This window comes from Ambystoma mexicanum, chromosome 5p (genome assembly GCF_040938575.1).
Source record: "Ambystoma mexicanum isolate Mex_15411 chromosome 5p, UKY_AmexF1_1, whole genome shotgun sequence".
In the NCBI taxonomy this organism is placed as follows: domain Eukaryota; kingdom Metazoa; phylum Chordata; class Amphibia; order Caudata; family Ambystomatidae; genus Ambystoma; species Ambystoma mexicanum.
Genome location: NC_090930.1, coordinates 1,182,829,618 through 1,182,849,641, shown reverse-complemented (window position 1 = coordinate 1,182,849,641; position 20,024 = coordinate 1,182,829,618). Strand labels below are relative to the sequence as shown.

Genomic DNA, 20,024 nt, shown 5'->3' with positions numbered 1-20,024 from the left:
GCATCTCTTCCTCCGGGTTGGCTGCTTGGTTGGCGGGAGGATGGACGTCAGGCATCTGTGCTCCGAATGGGTGAAGGTCAGGTCGCTGTGAAGCTGGGTGGTCACTATCTAAGCTAAAATAATATATTCTCAAAATACATGCACTAAATAACAATCGTTCGTAATGTTTGAATAATTCATCATGTCTCTATAAAAGTCACACATATATCTATACTATCAATTACATTGGATTATAGAGGCTTTAGGTTAAGGGTCTTGACCACCATAATAACACTGGTTGAAGTTAGGGTCTGCGTTCATAAGAATCTCTGGTATATGACATTTGTTAGGGGTAGACAACAATATACTGCAGCAGGGGTCTAATGTTAGTTGGGGATCTGTTGGGTGGGCATCATGGCTTGGTCAGTGATCTGGCACATGAAAGGAATACCTTGCAGGGGCACAGGGTCACAATGGCAGTACGTTTCCACTGGCGAGGGTGCGGGGGCAAGGACACGTTTGTGGAGATGGACGAGCTATGTGCTTAGCCCATGTTGGTTCTATTTGTTGCAAGCACCTCCGGCTTCAGCGTGAGAATGGAGTCGCAGAGTTTTCCAGTCAGTGTGGGAACGATTGTGGGGGCCATGTGCCCTGTGCGTCTGGCCGTTGCAAGAAAGGGAAGAGAAGCGTTTTATACTATCGCAGTGAGGCCTAGTCACCAAGATGGAGTCGAAAGGGGGTACAAAAATGGATGCCCTGTGTCCTGCACAGTGGTCCCATCTACGCAAATGTTAACCGAAGTCGACATCGCGTAAGGGCGAGGGGCGAACCCATCACTGGAGGAACTTGGTCCGAGTTTTGTACTGAGAAGTAAAGGACACAAGGGGCCTGATGGCCCCTCGCTCCCACACACTATCCAGCATAGTCAATGGTGAGGGATCATGGGAGATGTAGTCCAACACATTTGGAGAGAAGCAGGTTGCAGACCCCTGCTTTAGAACATATTGCTCCAGGAATGCTCCACAAGCTATAGAGATATAGAGGACTAATCATGTACCCTTTGCATCTACTTTTTTATTTGTTTTAATGCTGGTCATTCAGATTCTCTCTGATTACACCTGGGTGTTGTTATATTGCTCTAAATTCACATGTGTGTTGTAATCTCTTTGATGCATTATGCTCAACCCTATGTGACGACCTTCATTATGAAATCAGGATATGCAGAAACCTACGTGAACACTACAATCATTTTGTTGTATGTTGTAAACTGCAATCAATGAGAATAGTAACGAACACAAACTTTAGGCACAGCACATTTATCAATAAATGTGATTGCCTGATTCTGATATAACATGGATGTAGCGTATGTCTAATTTGTTCAATGATTTTCCTTTATTTACTTAATTTGTAAACACCCAGTTTCCTATGTCCCTTGGTATGAGTTTTGCGCTGTGAATATAACTTAATGCAACATTCTCACTAAGGCCTCGTTTTCATTTTTGTCTGCACAACACCAATTTATTATGGGGCTTTTTAACGAGCATTTTCTCAAATGTTATATTTCAAATGACAATATTTAATCCTCAAATAGTCAAAGTAGCCTAGCCCTTTAGATTTTTTAGAATATAGGCTGCATAAAAAGGTTTTCGTCACAACATCCTGTTGATGTCCAATCGTGTGTTGAAACTGTGCATTTCACTGGGAAAACCTCTTTCAGTGCTCATTCTTACGGTCCCAGCTTGCATTCTGATTTTATGCATAGCAGACAGGAACCCTTACTGGTGTTATTTTTTCTCTTTCTCATAGTTTTTTTTGTGCTTGACTCAGTAAGGGAAGTGTAATGTTCTTATGAAGACTCAAAGATATGCTGGTAGTGTTCAACAGAAATTAACGTTGTAACAATTTACAAAAACCGTTAACGATGCTAGCATTTCCTTTGTTTGTAAACTGCTTTCGCTAAAAAACCTTAGGGCTCCCACCCCAAGATGTCTGTTTTTGTTGTCTCTGGTTGCAATAGCAAACTTGCAACTGAGAACACAGCTCTCACCAACAGAGAGCCTTATTCTCAAAACTGTGCGCAGATTAAAATCAAATTTAGAAGATGCACAGGTCCCCTTATTTTCAAAGGAGACGCTTGCATTTCAAGAGGGGCTGGACAGTGGTGTAAAGATGAGCTGTCCAGCCGCCGTGCATACATTAATGTCGGGAGTGCGTTCCTGACACTAGTGTATGACAGGCTCCCAGCCACCACATGGTTGCATTTGCACAGACGCCCCTTAAAGTTATAATCCCCGACTGTCACACTTAAAGAAAAAAATCATGATGGTCAGAAATAACGCTGCCTTGATGTGTGCCTCCCCTGCGCCTGTTCCTAAAAGGTACATGGAATGACCCTCATTTCTGCGCATTCAAAAGCGCATCCTGTTTGTGTATTTCGGATGCGCTTTAAAATGTCAAGAAACGTCCCTAGGATGCTCTCATTCAGATGCCCTTTGAGAATGGGCCCTTTTTTTTGGTCAAGGGATGAGATGTACTTGTGCATCTTATCTCTGCTCCCCAAAAAGTGTTGAGAATCTGGCCCTTTGTACAGAGAGTGAGAGAGGGAAGTGCAGCGGGAGAGATAGGGAGAGCGAGAGACAGAGCGCTAGATTGGCGTGTAATTCGTCAGTACATTTATTCATGGAAGGGTTTTTTAATGGTGCAATCCCATAGGAAAACGTTCCATGAACCAGGCCCTTAGTGATTTTTACCATCATCTTTCTACGCAAATCTTCCTTTGACCTGGTCCAAGTGGCAATTTTCAAACAAAGCGAGAAAACAGGTAGCGGGTACGTAGTGTTTAATGAGATCTATTAATCATCCATACAAAACAAGGATGGGGACATTAATAATTGCAGAACGCTTATAGATCATGTAAGACAAGCTCTTTTCCAACCAGGAAACAGTTTTTTTCCCCGTTGAAATTATGACCGTAAGATTGAGTGTGCAGTGTGGTTTCATGACACACTGTTGGAATTTGAGAGTACAGCACATGGCTTCAGAGCGGAAGACTCCGCAGCCATCAGGACTCAGCAGCACTGTGCACAAGTGGCAGTAATGCCTGGGTAAACGCAAATATGTAATGGGTTTCCTCTGGTGTCACATTCCACAGGGCTACGTAAAATATGATGAGAACGACAAGAATTTGCTGAAGAAGCAAAACGGACACAACATCGAAGGTAAGGAATTGGCTGATGACAGCTACAGTATTCATGTAAATCATTTGCCTTCCTGTAGTTTGAGCCATGCTGCATCTATCATAATAATATCCGTTTTGTTATTATAGTTCCGACTTCTGCAATCTTTATGGATGTTATGGATAAAGTGAAATTTGAATCCGCGTGCCTCTTTTCTCACACGATATCAGACGTGTAAGTATCTGAAGGCATTATTTTACGCAAATGATGTTAACCACTTGCTACTCATATCCATCTACGTCTCTCGTATAATGCGCAAATCACGTTTACCTAGTGCTGTGTGCCAGATTCCTAATGCTTCTAAGCGCTATATTAATACGTTTTTATTATTTCCCATGGTAATGGTTCTCAGTTGATCAACCTTACAAGAATGGTGGGCTCAGGTAGCCCTGGCAGGATTTGAACGTCAGCATGTTAGGCACAGATCATTGAAATCAGCCTTTAACTCTCTGAGCCATCTTGCCCTTTTTGGTCTTTTGTGTGGTGTACTGGAACTCCAACAGATAGTGTAGAATGCCCGTCAGCTGTGCACAAGAATTCAAAAGTGCCTCGGGCTCATTTACAGCCCTTATGCCCAAATGCACAAACGTCCCAAAAGGAAAACATAGTAGATGGGTAGGTACCAGTAGCCTAGAGTGTTTACCTAAAGTGTTTTGAGTAACATCAGAGTCAACAGTAGCACAGATCAAGTTCTTTTTAATGTCATTAGGAACGCCAAAATGGAGGGTACCCCCTTTTTAGTTTTGGATAATAGGGTGGGCGCTAAGTGCACTGTCAGTAAACCAAAACTATTGTCACCAAAACTAAATATAGCAGAGATGAAGAGGCACGCAAAGACTGTAGGTGTTGTTTGGTTATTTACGCACCCATTTACCATCCAAGGCCATGCTAGACCCTCTTGCCATTCCCACCCACCACCTACTCTTTCTTGCACAGACCCCCAGCCTTCTGAAAAGTAATGGCTTAATTTTAGCTATAGATAACCAGCTGCTGAGGTGATATAACTGAGGTCTCTAAAAACTCTTAATATCTGCTCTCAATTCTTGGCATATCCTTTCATAACATATCTTCGAATCAGGATGGAAACGCTATTTTCTGCGGCTTTCTCTGCTTCCTGTTTGGGAAATTCTTACAGTGCTACATTTGTGATGACAACACCTTAGTGCAAATGTACAGCATGAGGTTTTCGCTATCTTGCAATGCCAACATCTTGCATGATAGTTGGCTCTAAAATGTTGACAGGATTTCTCTAAATATATCAATTTGCTAGGGTGTCACCATGGAGCAGAGCATTCTTATAGCACACGTTCCCTGTACTAACGGCACATAGGACTATTATTGAACAATAAGATTAGTGGTTTCTTTTCATGACCTTCTCTGGCATGTACCTTCCTCAAACCTTACTTGGTTACCACTAATAGGCAGTAATTCAGTATAAAGCATGTGTCTAAGTGAAGAGTTTCCAGTATGTTATACCTATTTGTATGCAGGGTGGTCATTAGATGTATTAAAACAGTGGATAAATTATACCCACTGCCTCACTCTCAGGCCAGGCCCACACAGTGGGTTTTCAAGAAGTTTAGCTTCTGGGTTTCAACCAGTTTGTTTCCTTTCACATAGAGCGCTCTTGACCTTATCAAAGTTTCGACAGGCTGTTTGGACACCAGTCGAGAAGTCAGGATAGACATGAATCCTGGTTGAGTCAAACTGGAGGGTCCCCTTTTCCCATGAGATTAGGAGACTCAAGTTGCAGTCCCGATAATTGAGGAGGTGGGCAATTATTGTGCATCGTGGAGCTCCCAGTTTAGGGAACATCTAGAAACAAGGAGTGCAGCATGTCCTCAATGAACGTCTCCATGGGTACATTCAGTGGTTTCTCCGCCATGGCGACAACCCTGATGTTATTGTTTCTCAACCGCGATTCAAGGTCATCACATTTCACACGGACAGCCTTAAGTTCCTTCTTAATGTGTTCAATATCCTTCCCGTATGTGGTAACTGTGTCTTCTAGGTCTCCCACCCTATTTTCCGCCTGTATGAAGCGGCCACTCTCTTTCCTGAGTTTCTCCTTTAGTGAGTTCACAGTAGTATAAATATCATCTAGCTTGGCATTTACTGACGCAAAGCCCGCCTGCATTGCAGCCATATAGGGGTCCATGGCTGTGTCTGTGCAAGAGCATGTGCCCAAGGCCAGGTCCTGTGGGCAGGTTTGGTCGGCGCCAGGCTGAGATGTGTTTGCAAAGGCATCCATGGGGCCCTTTTTGCTCCCCTTGGTTCCTCCTCGGATCATTCCGGGTATGGTATCGCCAGGCAGCAGGCGCTGGTCAAGAGTACTGGTGCAACTGCATTATTGGGGTAGAGTCCACTGTCAATGGCTGGGGCCAATGTGTACCCTCTACCTGGTAGGAAACGTGGGTGTAGGGCTCCATTTTTGTATTGTATTGATATTTTATTTGTATCGCGCTCGTACACAAGTGTTTCATAGCACGACGAGGCAAGGGCAGGGAACAAGGGACAACAAAAACAATGATCTTACTAGGCCCATTGACATTGAGAAGGAGTAAGTGCATGGGAGATGGAGAGGGGTAAGTGCTGAGCAAAAACAAAAAGCCTTATGGACAATGCAAAGGGTCTTGAATTTAATCCTTGCAGTTGTTTTTTGTTGTTGGGCCCGTCTTCAGAAGCTGTATTGTACCCAGTATGTTACCTCACCGAGAGCTCCAAGACCGGTGCACCCAAGGCCACGGGTCGTGCATAGCCAGTGGTTTCGAGGGTTTCACCAGCCTCCGGGTGGGCAGACAGGGTGATGTGACTTGCGTCGGTCATGTATGTCGGTGGGGCCTGCTCTAGTGTAGGTAGTAGGCATCAAGCAAGTCTCGATTGGGCAAGCAGATGTAAAGGGGACCACCTCGCTGTTGCTGGTCCCGGGTGCCAGTCTGTGGTTTCAGCAGATCACAAGCCGCTGGTCAAAGGTGTTGGTGGCAGTGCGTATTGGGGCATGGTGCACTGCTAATTGCTGGGGCCAATGTGCACCCCCCACCTGGTAGGAAACGTGGGTGCAGGCCTCACCAACAGGTATTTATCTGTGGTGGGCCCGTGTTCAGGGGATATTCTGTACCCAGTATGTCACCTCACTGGGAGCTCGAAGTTTGATGCATTAAATGTGATCAGGGGGACCCACCTGTCTACTGTTGGCGCCTGTGAATATATTTCACCCGGAGCCACGGGTCGCATATAGTCAGATGTTTAAGGGCTTCACCGCAGGCAGGGTAATATGGCTGGTGTTGGTACGATGCGCTGGCGGGGCTCACGCGGGTTATGCAGCAGGCAGCAAACTTATTGCGATTAGGCGACCGAGTGTGAAGCGGCCTGCTCCTCTGCCGCTGGCCAAGGGCGCCAGTCTGTGGCGTCAGCAGAGCGCAAGCCGTGTGGATTCTGGGCCCGTCCAGTCCCCAGATTGAGAGGCCGCACCAGGAAGCGGGAGGGATATCAGCACCAAATGGCCAGTGTGCAATGCAGGAAACGCTCCAGCAACGCTGCAGGTATTCAAGCGTTAGTTGATGCACTTTTCTCGGCTGTTCATGTCCTTGGGAGTCCGGATTCATAGGTCAGGATTTTAGGGGATACGGAGCTCATGGGTCAAGCAGCCATTCCAGTTGCTGCTCAGCAGCGCCCGCAAGATCGAACCATTTAATTGGTCCTCTGCCATCTTCGATTCTTAATTTATGAATGTTTGGAGAGGGCCTGTTGCACTGGAGCAACTCTCTCCGTGGACTCAGCATGATTGACCAACTCACTAACCAAATTCTGAGCAGCTTTTCTGCGCATGGGAGAATGCTCTCACACGTTTGTTTTTCTCTTCATGATGGTTGAGTATTTATTTATCTCCACGTTATAGGTGCGTCCCAATCCGTCAGAGACACGTTGAGATGCATGATTTTGGAATCATACCAGAGTTGGGTCTAATGCTTGCAAGCAGCGTGCCATTGCACACACGTCATTTTTCTCCACAAAGGTCCCTTGAAGGGACAGAAGCAGATGTTGCCTCCTTGAAACAACCCCTGCCACACCACCTGAGTGAGGCGAGTTGAGCCAGGGCATCCTCATCACACCACTCTCAACCCAGCATCTCTTAATGGCTGATTGCACCCAGCCCCTGTTGCTCCCTCATTCTTTAACCTGACGCTCATGCACCACACATCATGGTTTTCCATATATTTTCAGCCTGGGAAAATATCCAATTTAACAAATAATTCTGACAAGGATCAGTTTTGGTGGTTCATAATCCAAACCACATTGCTTGGCAGCATTTGAAGTGGGAGAAATTGTGCAAGACCAAAACTTCACTGCAATATGGCATAAAGCTATTGTAGTGTTGCACCAATATTGCGGTGTGTATGTCCCCATCTAGCTCAGCAAATAGATTGCTTTGTCTTTCTCCAATTATACCATGCGCAGTCATGGTCGCACATAAATACCTCTTCCAACTCATCCTCCATCGAGATGCTCACCTTTATGCTATATTATTGAACGCCTTCCTCCACATATTCTCACAATGAATGAAACTTTGTTTACAGTTGGGACCCCTTTATTTTTTATATCCTCTCACCCTGTCACAATAAATTACACTACAATTCTGTTTCAAGTTGAGAATGATTGTAGTGGTACTTTGTGGCTGCGAGGATTAAGTTCAAAACCCTCTGCATTGTCCACATGGCCTTCTGGGGCCTGGGGCCAAATTACCTTCAACTCTCCCTTCCTAAATATCTTCCTTCTCGAGCACTTCGCTCTTCTGCCTCCAACTCCTTCAGGGTCAGCCGCTTCTCCAAGCAACGAGTTGGGGGGAGATCTCTCTCCGCAGCAGGGGCCTCCCTCTGGAACAGCCTTCTTGCCTTCCTGAAACTTGAGGAGAACCATCTCCGGTTCCGGAAGCACCTCAAAACCTTCCTCTTTGCTTCTGCTTTCCCTCTTCCTCTCCCCTGCTAAATCACTGAAACTGTACTGAATCAGCAACTGGGCCACTCACCAATCTCGGTCCTTGGCCCAGCCACTCTCCCCTGCACTGCTTTCCTGGCAACCCCTGCACTGCGGGACTGTCTCTGTATCCCTACAGCCCCCCTTCCCAGCACTTGTCTGCACTTATCTTGCACTTGCCACCAGCTGGCCCTTATTATTTATCCTGTTCATTACTAACCCTATACTGCACTTTCCCCTCTCCCTTTCCTCCTTGCACTTTTCCCGTCCCCCCCTACCCATGCACTTGCGCGATCTGAATGACACCTGGCCTAGTAGGATCGTTGTCTGTCTCCCCTTGTTCCCCCTTCCCTGCCTCGTCGCGCCTTGAAACACTTGTGTATAGGCGCGTTACAAATATCATATCATATCATATAATACTTTTGATTTGATTTGAATATTTGTAGCACACATAATGATAGTACCTGGCACAATTATCTGGGTGCAAGTGAACACAAGGCATACATCAAAGTAAAAGGGCTTAGAGGATGGCTCAGGGGCAATGCGTTTGTTTTGGAAGCAAGGCAATGCAGAGCGACACAGCTTTGAATCCCAGCCCCACACTTAGAGACTGATCTCTGGTGTTGAGCGCGTTATAAAAGATGAGTTAAAATGGAGAGGTAGAATTATCTGAAAAGGAAGGGTTTTAAGCCTTTCTGGAACGCAAAAAAGAGGTGGCTCTACGAAGTTCGAATGGGAGGGAGTTCGATAGACGGTGGCCCAGTTGAGAGAACCATCTGGCTCCCTTGGTCTTGTACCAAGTGGAAGGAAAGAGTAACACATTGGCCCTCATTACGAGTCTGGCGGTAGCCGTTCCGGTAAAACCGGCAGGCTGCCGCCGGACCCGTAGTGAATTACCAGCGCCGGACTTGCTGAATTTACCAGGGCATTACAACCTCGGTGGTCTGGCGCCAGCAATTCTGTTAATCCTCATTCCCGTGGAGGTCAGACCTGGTGGGCGGTACAGCACCCGCCAGCAGAACTCGTAGTTTGCCGGTCTGGAAAACGGTGCTGGTACGGTTTTACCGGCACCGTTGATTCCGGACCGGCAAACATGTAATGAGGGTTATTGTGTCTTGTAAACATAAGGACCTCGCTAGCTGATTTATTGCATCTTGTGGGAGAAGTACGGATGCCTAGCCCCTGAATGTACTTAGACTAAACATATAATACCTTAATGCATGGACAACCACTGTAAGGATTGCCTAAAAGTAGAGACCAAAGATGATTTTGACAGTCTAAGAATAAGAAAGATAGCCACATTCTGAGCAGTTTTAAGCTGATTCAAACAATAGTCTGGGTTGCATCTTTACAGATAGCTGGCGTAATCAAGACACGAGTTGACCAGAGCACTCACCTTTGTTAAATGATCTGCTTAAGAGCATCCGTTGAAGTGGTCTGGGGCAAAAAAGTAGAGCTTATTGTTTCATTGTCTTGAGAAACTAAATGTAGGTCCAAATCCCAAAGCACACGCAAATTATTGACCTTATTTGAGAAATGTAGAAGGACTAAATAGGAGATGTGGTGGGGAAAAGCAGATCTTTCAACAAGTGTTTAGGCCTCATAAGTTGCATTATATTCATATTTGTGTTTTTATAGAGTGCATATCCCAGGCGGAACCAGGCACAAATGCATCTGGGCGCAGATAGAATTTCATTAATTTGACGAGAACTTAAAAGCGTTCTTTGATCTAGCCAGGAATTTTCATTCAAACAGATGAGTTTTTAAAAGTTTTCAAAATCTAAATAAAGATTGAGTTTCACAAAGGGATTGTGGAGGGGAATTCCAGATACAAGGACCCAGAAAGGTAAACCGTCAGTCTCCCCAGGTTGATGTCCTGGAGGAAGAAACTATTAATAGTCCACGTGCTTCAGATCCCAGAATGCGAGTTGGAAGGTAAGGTAAGATCTTTGAAGGAAGATACAGTGGGGCCAGCCCCTGAATACATTCGAAAACCAAACACAAGATCTTGGATTTGATCCTCTGCTGTACCGGCAGCCAGTGTAGACTATGCTGATACTCGGAGATAGATGCTTTACATGGTAGGGTAAAGATCATACGTTGTGCCGAGTTGTGGGCGCTTGAAGACGTTGGACTTGATATTTTGGTGTGCCTGAAAGTAGGGCATTACAGTAGTCTAGCTTCGAATTAGCAAGAACACAAACCACTATATGACAGTCTTTTTCAGAAATCAAAGGCAGTAAAGGTTTTAAAAGCTTAAGTTGGAAATACATAGACCTTATAATTTGATAAATAAACAGATTAATTCCGTTTGTAGGATTCAATTTAAAGCCATTAAGGAACATTGAATGTCGTAGTTGTTGGAGAAATAACTCAAGGTAAGAGAAACTGTCTGTGGGGCCTGAGACGTTGACAAACACCTGGATATTATTGGACTAGGAGGGTTAGTGCAAGCCAAACCTGCGGAGGATAGTCATCAGGGATATTATATAGATATTAAACAACAGTAGTGACAAAGGGGAGCCCTGCCGACCTCCACAGGTAACTCGAATGGACTGTGAAATAAAAGGGCCAAACTTAACTAATTGGGATCACCAGAGCCAACCCAGAGCAATGTTTGAAGTCTTGCCTATGATTTTAAGGCAATAAAGTAAAATATTATGGTCCATCATGTTGAATGCCCTGGTAAGTTCCAGCAACACTGAAAAGGATATGCTGCCTTCATTGGCATTCACAAAAAAAAAAAATCCCAGGAATTTGCTAAAGCAGTTTTATTTCCGTGTTCAGGGCAAAACACTTGCAACATGCTTCTTCAACTGTGATGTAACCAATTTTTTCAAAATGTTTGCTTTCCATGGAAGCCCTGCTATCGAGCGGTAATTATTAAGTACACTCTGATCTTATGATGGCTTTCTCATCCTACGCCAGGGAAAATATTGATTAAGTCTGACTGGGCAAAGGAATTCTATCCCTTAGTTGAGGCACAACATGCTTCTAGGGATGGGGTAGGTCTGAACGAACAATCGCTGAACCTTCTTTAAAAAAAGTAAGTTAACAGAGGCTCATGGTTTGCTTTGGTACTTAGCATTTATGGATTTATTGTCAGCGTTTGACTGCGTGGATAGGGCTCAATTATGGTCAGCCCCGGCGAATAAAGGGATCCCCTCTGCACTATTAAAGGTTCTGGTAAGCTTACATTCAGATTTCACAGTTCAGATAAGATATGGACCAAATGGCGAGTTATCAGCTCCCTTTCCATCAGTGAGAGGAGTACGGCAGGGCTGCGTGCAGGCCCCACTCCACTTTAACGTACACATCAATGATCTGCAGGCTAAACTCGACGGCATCAGTGACGTCCCAAGGTAGCGGGTTGTTTGTACCCACTTCTACTCTATGCGGACGACGCAGTCTTGTTAGCTCGCCCTCCAGTCTCTTGTCATTAAATTCACTGAATCCATGGACAGGAGAGGTTTAGCAATCAATAGTGTAAAGTTCAAAATGATGATAGGGAAAAGGAAACTGCCGACTGTGGCTATTTGGTGTAAAACCAAAATCTGGAATGAGTATCCAGATATGACTACTTGGGGATAACCTTTTCAGATTCATTATTATGGACAAATCAGGTCGAAAAACTGCTAATTCGCATGATGGAAGCAAACGCTTCTTTTGTTTTGTCAAAAACATTGGGCACTGCTCAATACAACACATGGCCCAGCTGTACAGAAGCAAAATGGTGCAAACCATGGCCTATGTTGCAGGAATTTGGCGTTATACTAAGGTGTCCCTGGTGTAGCACTGTGAAAACGAGTTCCTCAGAAAACTGTTAGGAGTCCCTGAAGAGGCCCCGTTCTTTTCAGAACACGCAGAGCTATGTACTTACTCCATATACACCCATTACATCCCATACCACATTTCATCACATTTTTTAAGGCACATTTTCACAGCAAATATTGATTGGTGTGAATTAATGTGGGGACGGTCTAGTGGTCCCCCCCCACATTTATTTGCTGTGATATATGTTTAGAAAATGTGAAGAAATGGAATTTGGATTAATATTTTTGATTAAATAACAAAGATCCACTTACTGTACTGCCTGAGGCTGGAACCTTTCTTGTTATGTGTCTCAATTTGGACTAACCTTCAGGCCGCCATAACACAAACTATTATGGAAGATCTGTGGAAAAGTGAAGTAGCATATAAGATGCAATGGCTCGCTTATGTGAAAAAACAGTTAAAATGCTTGGGGTTACCTGACTGGTACGAGAATATTTGCCAATTGAACCCTACTTCTAAGAACACACCCAATCACTTCTACTCCAAAAAATGTATTAGACAGAGAGAACGTTCTGGGTTTGTGAAGACATGGGTGAGAATGCCCGCATCTCAAGCGAACTGGTGTTTGTGAGCCATATCTATGCTGGGTCACACAAAGGTATGCTTGCTCTCTAATAGCACATTTAGATGAAATATTTTGCCATTAAAGAGCAAAAGCAAAGAGTCGTCTGGGTGCAAGTGCGATCCAAGCCTAGTGGAAGATGTGCCACATGTTATGTTCTTTTGCCCAATGTACAAGGACCTACTGCAGAGAACTATTATTCCAATTCTAAGTGGAATGAATATTATGAGTTTCCGATCAGCGCTTTTCTTTTTAATGATATGCAATAATCCAGCAGTTTGTATTTATCTAAAGCTGTGGAATTAAGGACAGGCTTCTATTTTGAAGTTAGGTTTTATTCTTGTTTGTTTTATGACTGTATTGGCAATTTCTATGTATTTAGTGATTTTACTTTTATGGGGTGTTTTTCACTGCAAAATAAAGAAAGAAAGATTAAATCGGTGATGGGTGCAATCACTGCTGGGTGAGCATTTAATTTTTCCTGGCCTTGTAGCAGTAGGTGGAGTATGGCGCCAGTTACTTTTCGAGAAGAGAATTGAAGCTGTGGTGGACATAAATCAGATGAGACGAAAACGGTTTATAGTCATTGCATCGAATTCTTTACATCTAATACCTTTCCATCTAAAGCATTTGCATCGAAAAACTTAGTATCAAAGGCATTTCTTTTTTTTGTGGGGGGGTCCCCCGCCCAAACCCCCGCCCAAACCCCTGTTTTTAACCATTAAAACCCACCACAATACAAATTAACCCTTTACCACCTGAAAAAATGCATTAGATGCATTTTTTTTCGATGCAAATGCCTCGTTGCAAAATCATTCGATGAAAAGGCATTAGATGCAAAGACCAGATACGGACGAAAACATTTTCTTGGCCGGTCTTGATCTGAATGTCCCACTGAATTGCATTCATTCTAGATATAAATCATTAATTACTGCCTCTTGTAATCTTCCCAAATGGAATCACCTTTAAAGAAACTCCTGGGGCCTCATTATAACTTGTGCGGGATGGGTTTAACGGCGCCGATAATGGTGCCGGCGCCGTTAAACCCACTCTGCACTATTACGAGGTCCCCTCGCGGGACCCGCTCTGGACGTCTGGTTTTTCCAGACGTCCATAGCGGGTTCCACGAGGGGACCAGGGAGCTGAAAACGGGCCTATAAGGGCTTGAATGGGAATAGGGAAGGCCGGTTCCCTGAAGGAGGAAACACCAGGCCCTCCATACTCGGAATGGCCCGGTATTTCCCCATTCAGGGAACCCGGACACGATTTTACCTCCAAAGTCGTAATGAGGCCCCTGGTCCTCCTTGTAAGGCATTTGAACACTTGTTAATTAAATTATTCTCTGGCTACCCCCTTCACTTGTGCATTTATTTACTATTGTCCTTAAAATTGTCTGTTTTTTTTACCAGAAATAGCTGTGTCCTTGCCCAGTATATGCTTTCCACCCCTACTTCTTTTCTCGGGAAGCAATTATATCTGGTCTGGTGACACTTTTCAATGGTTTGCATAATGTATGATAAACTGCATGGACAGCTTGTGACTTACTCAACAACTCATAAAGCAGGCTACAGCCCTTGACTCCCAAAATGTATACCTACTCCTAAAGAAATAGCAGCCTCTAGCTTGGTTGGACCATGCCTAAATCCACTTTGCCTTCACTGCTGTGTTCTGCCATAAAACATGCCCAATGGTCATTATATTGATCAGAATGTTAATCACCATGAAGGTTAATATCTAATTGCAGACTTGCATTTGAATATTTGTGCTGTCTTTTGTTTGTCCCACCACAACATAATTGGCAGCTTTCACATCTCTATACTGTCTATTTTGTGCGCACATATTCTGAGTACCTGAAAGATGACATAGACTAAGGGAGGTCTTTGCTGGCTGTGGGAATATAGGGTCAAACCTGTGCAGAGAGGAAAGGGGCACCCACAGTACTAATCAACATCAGGCCAGCGGTATTGATCAGGATTATAAGGGGGATGTGCGTGTCCTAGGCTTCACCACCTCTCCTTATTATGGTGGGGGCCCCATTGCTTAGCTCATAAGAGACATTATTTTTTTCATGAGGTTGAAGAGGTGACAGTTGAAGGCAAGCGTCCCCAAACAGCACGATCCTCCCCGCAATGAGAGACAATGAAGGACTCTCCCAAAATGGGAATAAGGCCAAGACAGAGTGCGGGTGAGCGTAAATGGGAGTTTATCAATCAGAATAGGGCATGCAAAGGACTCTGCAAACTCCGAGAGCGCTCTGCCTGACAATAGCAAAGACAGGCGTATATATTTACAAAAAACGTCATGAGACCCTACACACTATAGGGGGTACAAGTTCATGGGGATTGGGTGGCGACGACTAACTATAGGTGCTGCTGTGATGTGGTTGGCTTTGGCTGGAAGACGTCACTGGGCAGCCTCGTGGGTTGGGCTGGGCCTGGCAGGGTGGCGGAGTTCATCCAGGCGGTGTTGTGGGGCCCTCGTGGCCAGTGGCAGAGATGAATGTCTTCTCCTGACTTATTAGCCCTAGACCATGCACACCGCAGTCATTCAGACATTTTTGGTATTATCTTCTTTAGTAAATCTTTCAATAGGTTATACAACAGGTTAATGCAACACAGGAGGAATGCACCTTGTGAGGGGACTGGAGGTAATACGACGTCAGGGCATGGTTACCAGTGTCCTGTTGACCGGGGCCATAGGTCGAGGGGCTAAGCTTCAGGGCCTGGTACGGGCGGTACATGTCTTTCTGCCTTGTTAGAAGTTGTTATGGATGTTCCGCTGTGTGTTGTCAAAGTGTTGGGTGTCTTGATTGCACAGGGCCATAAGTCTGAGATGGTCCGGTGGGTTGTGAGGTTTACGAGGGGGCGCGTGTGTTCAGGCAGAGGTTTACTGCTATGCTGTAAATAATGCATGTGGCAGGTGGTGGCCTTGGGTGCTACAGAGGGGGTTACAAATCTTTGAAGTGACTCCAGTCTGGTTGGGGGAGGTAACGCAGCGCGGCGCGGTCTCTGCTCTCATGCCTTGGCAGCCTTCGTAGGGTGGGAGGGGGAATGGCCTTGCATGTATTTCACAAAGGTATCTCCCTCGTGTGTTGCCGATTTAGGTGAAGACATCATAAATATTTGAATACTCTATAATACTTATTCAGAACATTACAAAACATGCATTTAAACTTTGCTGGATGTGTCTTGATTATACCCAGTCTGAGTACCTTATTCATACATTATGTTTTAACAAGTACAGTATTTAGTTATATGCATATATATTTGCAGTAAGTGAGGTAGAGTTAGGATTGGTGGAGAACATAGAAAGTAACCCGCCACTTGTTCATGACGGTGGTGGCGCATGTGGGGCCTAGACATGCACACATGACATGTGCCTTCTCGTGCATTCTTCACATGGGCCCTTTGTATGGTTACATTCGTTTTCTTGTGTCCTCTAGCAGCATTAGTTCAGTTATGGCGCGAGCCCATGGGGTGTAAGTTTTCCAGTCATACACGTAACAAACAGATTCCTGGTGCGTTCCGTTATTATTAGTACCCAACTGCAATGGTATATGCTCACCATCGCTTATATCATGGGAGCATGATCTCTTGTAATTATACATCTTACAGGCTTTTGAAATATAAGGGATTTTATGGAAGAAAAGCATCCTTTGCAAGTAGTCTCAACATTAATATACAAAGATTGTCTGTCATATAACGACCATTGTACTGTTCTTTTCATTTGCCTAGGCCTGCTGGCCGGGTCATGCTGGGAGCGATGATACACTGCGGGAGGTGAACTGTTACAATGTTAGTGTATTACACTAGCTCATGTCCGTCTTGTTCGTGGGAACGTGCTCGCAGCGGATCTGCCAGGGTGCTGCGGCAACAAGGACGACTGAAACCCTCCAAGGGTGGGGGCCGCGCTACAGTGCGCTGAGCTCACACCATCTTTACCAGACAAAATGGTTTCTAGGCCTAGCTAAATTTTAATACATGTGGGCAATTAATACGTGCGGGCAATGTCTCCAGTGGGTGAACCCTCCACCACCTGGGCCCGGGTGGCATGAGGGGACGCCCAAGAGAGCCATAGTCCTCACCTGGGGAGAAAGCGTAGGCGAGGGGGGGTCTTCTTGGACCAGTCCTCCCCTACACAGTGTTGGGGAAACAGCAAGAGGAAAGCACAGGGGCAATGCGCTGGTTTTGGAAACAAGACCATGCAGAGCAACAGAGGTTAGAATCCCGGATCCGCTCTCAGAAACCAAACGAAGGTATGGTATAAGGCACATTATAAAAAAACAATTAAATAAATAAATGAAATAAATAAATAAGAGGAGAAAAGGGAGCGTTGCAAGTTGCAACCATAAAAGGGACCTCCTCAGATCGCTATGAAAGAAGACAAGAAATAAGAGGTCCTTCCCAAAACATCTGATGAATCCCCATTATTACCTTATTTGTCTCAGCCCAATGCAAACCTAAACCTTCCAGGCATTACATCCTTTGTTTTGCTGCTTACCTATAATTCCTACATGTTTTCAAATAGGCCATTACTATGGAAGACGGTGCCATGAAACAGGGGCCATATCTGAAGATGGGCCTGTTCTACAAAGCAGAAAACAATGCCTGAAAGAATGTTGTTACCAGCAATCAGATCATGGCTGCCAGTCAGCACTGTCAGAATTGATACTCTCCGACCTGACTGCTGGGCAGCAGGGGATTGCAAATGCATAAGAATATGTTCTAAGAACTTCTACTGCCTTGGGATACATCAAACCATTAAACGGTTCTGTGAAACTTTCAGTTTGTTAGAAGACCTGTTGGGTAGATATAGGAAGGACTCTCCTTCAGCCCTTGCCATTTATTGAAGTACTGTGCACCCTCCTGCGTATGGATATTATGGGACACTAAAGTTCCTCTAAGGCTAGAAACCAATAGATTGCAGTGGTGGTTGATTGTGCGACCATCTACCCCAAGGCTTTTCCCCTGAGAAATAGTATGACTTAACAGATACTCAACCAACTGCTCACATATTGTTCTAGAGCAGGATTTGCCAAAGAAATCTTGACAGACGAGGGATCTACTTTATGTCACAAATAATGGAGCAATAAAAATTCCTAATCTACACAAAAAAACTCTTTATACCTCTATAGACCATAAATGGATGGCCTAGTTGAGGTGGGTTAGCAGCAACTGACGACATTCCTGGGCTGAAAGAAGTGGCAGGGCCAGAGCGTGGTGCTGGTGGTTGTGGGGGAGAGAGCAGGCCTGTGATCCTGGCCAAGCAGTCCATGGACTGGCAAGCGGCGAGTAGACAGTGAGGCAGCATGATAGAGATGGCGGAGAGTGGCAGCTCGGCAGGACGCCGGTTGCCGAGGGGCCCCAGCTGCCGTTGGTGGCTGGGGAGTTAGGAGGAACCCCCACACCCCTGGGGGTCCACTACCAGTGCGGATTGAAGGCCCAGCAGTGAGGGTGGCCTCCTTGAGTCCTGCTGGGGCCCCAAATGGGTATCACGGGGAGCGCTCCCAGCACAGTTGCGGCTGCTCATGTCTGGAGCGAGGGGACGCGGGAAGAAGAGCTGCTGAGCTGAGGACCAGAAAATGTACAGTCGGCTGGCTCTGGGGTCTGGCCCGGCACCCAGCCACTGCAGGGACTGGGGTGTAGAACCCAACACCGGGGTTGGCGGGCAGCCCAGTGGCTGGAAAGAGACAAGCTGGCGTCCCGTGATAGACTGAGGGAGTGGTTACGGAGTTGAAGTCCCGGCCAGCAGATGGCTGTTTAAGCCCTATGAAGACCGCAGGGTGCTGTTTGCAGCGGTCGGTTGAGGCTACAACACGTGCTCTGGTTCAGGACCAGCCTGAAGGTTATTCAGTAGCTTGGGGGGACACAGAGAGGAAGGAGGCACACAATAAAGACAGAGGAGGTGGGCAGTTGCCCTGGTGGTGATATGATATGTTTTTATAACACGCTTAATACCCAGAGGTTTCTAAGTGCGGACCCGGGCATCAAACCTGTGTTACTCCGTATCGTCTTGCTTCCAAGGCAAGCACGTTGCCCCTGAGCTATCCTCCCAAGTTCAGGAAGCCTGACCACAGGCAACCACAAAGTTGTGTGGCTGAAGGAGCCTGGCCACAGTGAGGTGTGGGAAGAAAACGCTGATTGCCTTTGCTGAGTCCCCAGGCCTAGAAGTGAGGGAGGCCCCAGCCAGGGGGGATTCTCTTAGAGAAGTGGCCCCCGGGTGACGGTGGCCCCAACCACTAAGGACATTCTCATATAAGAGACTGACAGTGGCGGCAGTAAGTCCATTGAGAGGGGGCGCTGGAGAGACCCTGGAAGCAGCTCGCAGAGCCAAGATGGTGAAGGGGATTAGACATGGCACCCTGGCCAATGTCTAAGACACTGGCTGAGGCCCCCGAACCTGCGGGACACCCCAGCGGGGGAACTGGGCTAGTGGTAGGATCTGAAGTGGACAGGAGGGAACTCCTTCTGCACCTTAAGTAGGGGATAGGGAAATTGGATTCCCTCGACACGACGGTGGACCTGATCCAGCTGCATTTGGAAAAAACATGGCTCTAGGTTGGATGAAGAGGGGAACAGGATTTCCAGCCTGGAGCCTGGAGGATTCCACAGCTGGCGGCCCTGGAGACAGCAGTGAAGGTCATCACAGCGAACAACAAGGATCTGGAGGGCCGGGTGAGGCACAAAAATATCCGTCTGGTGGGGGTCCTTAAGCAGCAGGGTACAGACCACATGAAAGATTTTGTGGAGATGGTGTGTGTGACAGTTTTCGGGAAGGACGCCCTATCCCTGGTCTTCATTGTGGAGGGGGCCCACAGAATTCCAGGAATACGACCTGTCCCCGGAGCACCACTGTGTCCTATCTTTGCAAGAATCCTCAACTACAGAGACGGAGATGTGATTCTCCAGATGGCCAGGGATAAAGGAGACCTCACCTATGACAGAGATTTGGATTCCGATTTTCACAGACTTTCTGAGCTTTGGTGCAAGCGGCGAAGAGAACCTTTATAGGAGTGAAGCGCAGGTTCTGTGAAATGGAAATCCGTTATGCAATGATGTTCCCAGCGAAGCTCAGGATTCAGTATGCTGGGAAGGCACATTTCTTTTTTACTCCGGAAGAGGCTATCAGGTTCATCAATGGCCTCCCCAGGAGAGGGCTTAGAGGGGGAGGTGTCCCCGTAGCCTGGAGCAATAACTGACGGGACCTTCTAATAATTAATTATGATATGGCTGGGTGGTGTGTCGCTGGCCTGACTTGAAGCTTGATGAACAACAGAGACCAGGGGGTAGCCCATGAGTGACCCGCTTTGCGATCCAATGTATGTTTTTATGTAAGTGGGGGATGTTGTCATTCTGGCTTCCCGGAGCGGGCAATTACAGGTGGAGACACTGTGCATGGAAGCAACCCTATCATGATGTTCTGGACTGGAAGGTGGGGCA

At 46.0% G+C, this 20,024-nt stretch overlaps 1 protein-coding gene across 1 annotated transcript in view; it reads left to right on the top strand.

Annotated features, from left to right (window-relative positions):
* Nucleotides 1–20,024, top strand: part of LOC138481482 (fibrous sheath-interacting protein 2-like) — a 798,294-nt gene that overhangs the window by 218,969 nt on the left and 559,301 nt on the right. Inside the window, exons 3-4 of the mRNA XM_069613651.1 lie at nucleotides 3,131–3,197; nucleotides 3,305–3,389. Coding sequence (XP_069469752.1) covers nucleotides 3,131–3,197; nucleotides 3,305–3,389 — 152 coding nt within the window. The remainder of the gene's footprint in view (nucleotides 1–3,130; nucleotides 3,198–3,304; nucleotides 3,390–20,024) is intronic.